Genomic DNA, 237 nt, shown 5'->3' with positions numbered 1-237 from the left:
CAAATGCAGGCTAATACAGAAAGAGAAACAAAAGAAGCAGCAGCTGCTGCAGCAAAAGAAGCAGCAGAAGGAATAAATACAGGGTGTGCAGCAGCAGCAGCAGCTGCAGCTGCTGCTGCTGCTGCTGCGACACCTGAACTCACACCAGAAGAGCAGCAAGATGATGATCGCACGGCTGATGATGCTGCTGCAGTGCAGGGAGCAGAAACAGAAGAAGAAGCAGATGCAGAAGCTGCT

General features: G+C 51.5%; 1 protein-coding gene across 1 annotated transcript in view; it reads left to right on the top strand.

Annotated features, from left to right (window-relative positions):
• Nucleotides 1-160: 160 nt before the first annotated feature.
• EMH_0071640 (uncharacterized protein) overlaps nucleotides 161-237 on the top strand; it is a gene marked incomplete at both ends in the record, with an annotated part of 1,764 nt that continues 1,687 nt past the window's right edge. Inside the window, one exon of the mRNA XM_013499127.1 lies at nucleotides 161-237. Coding sequence (XP_013354581.1) covers nucleotides 161-237 — 77 coding nt within the window.

This window comes from Eimeria mitis, genomic scaffold (genome assembly GCF_000499745.2).
Source record: "Eimeria mitis Houghton genomic scaffold, Emh_scaff4022, whole genome shotgun sequence".
In the NCBI taxonomy this organism is placed as follows: Eukaryota; Apicomplexa; class Conoidasida; order Eucoccidiorida; family Eimeriidae; genus Eimeria; species Eimeria mitis.
Note: the sequence above shows the minus strand (reverse complement) of the source record. Positions and strands in the feature narration are given on the sequence as shown.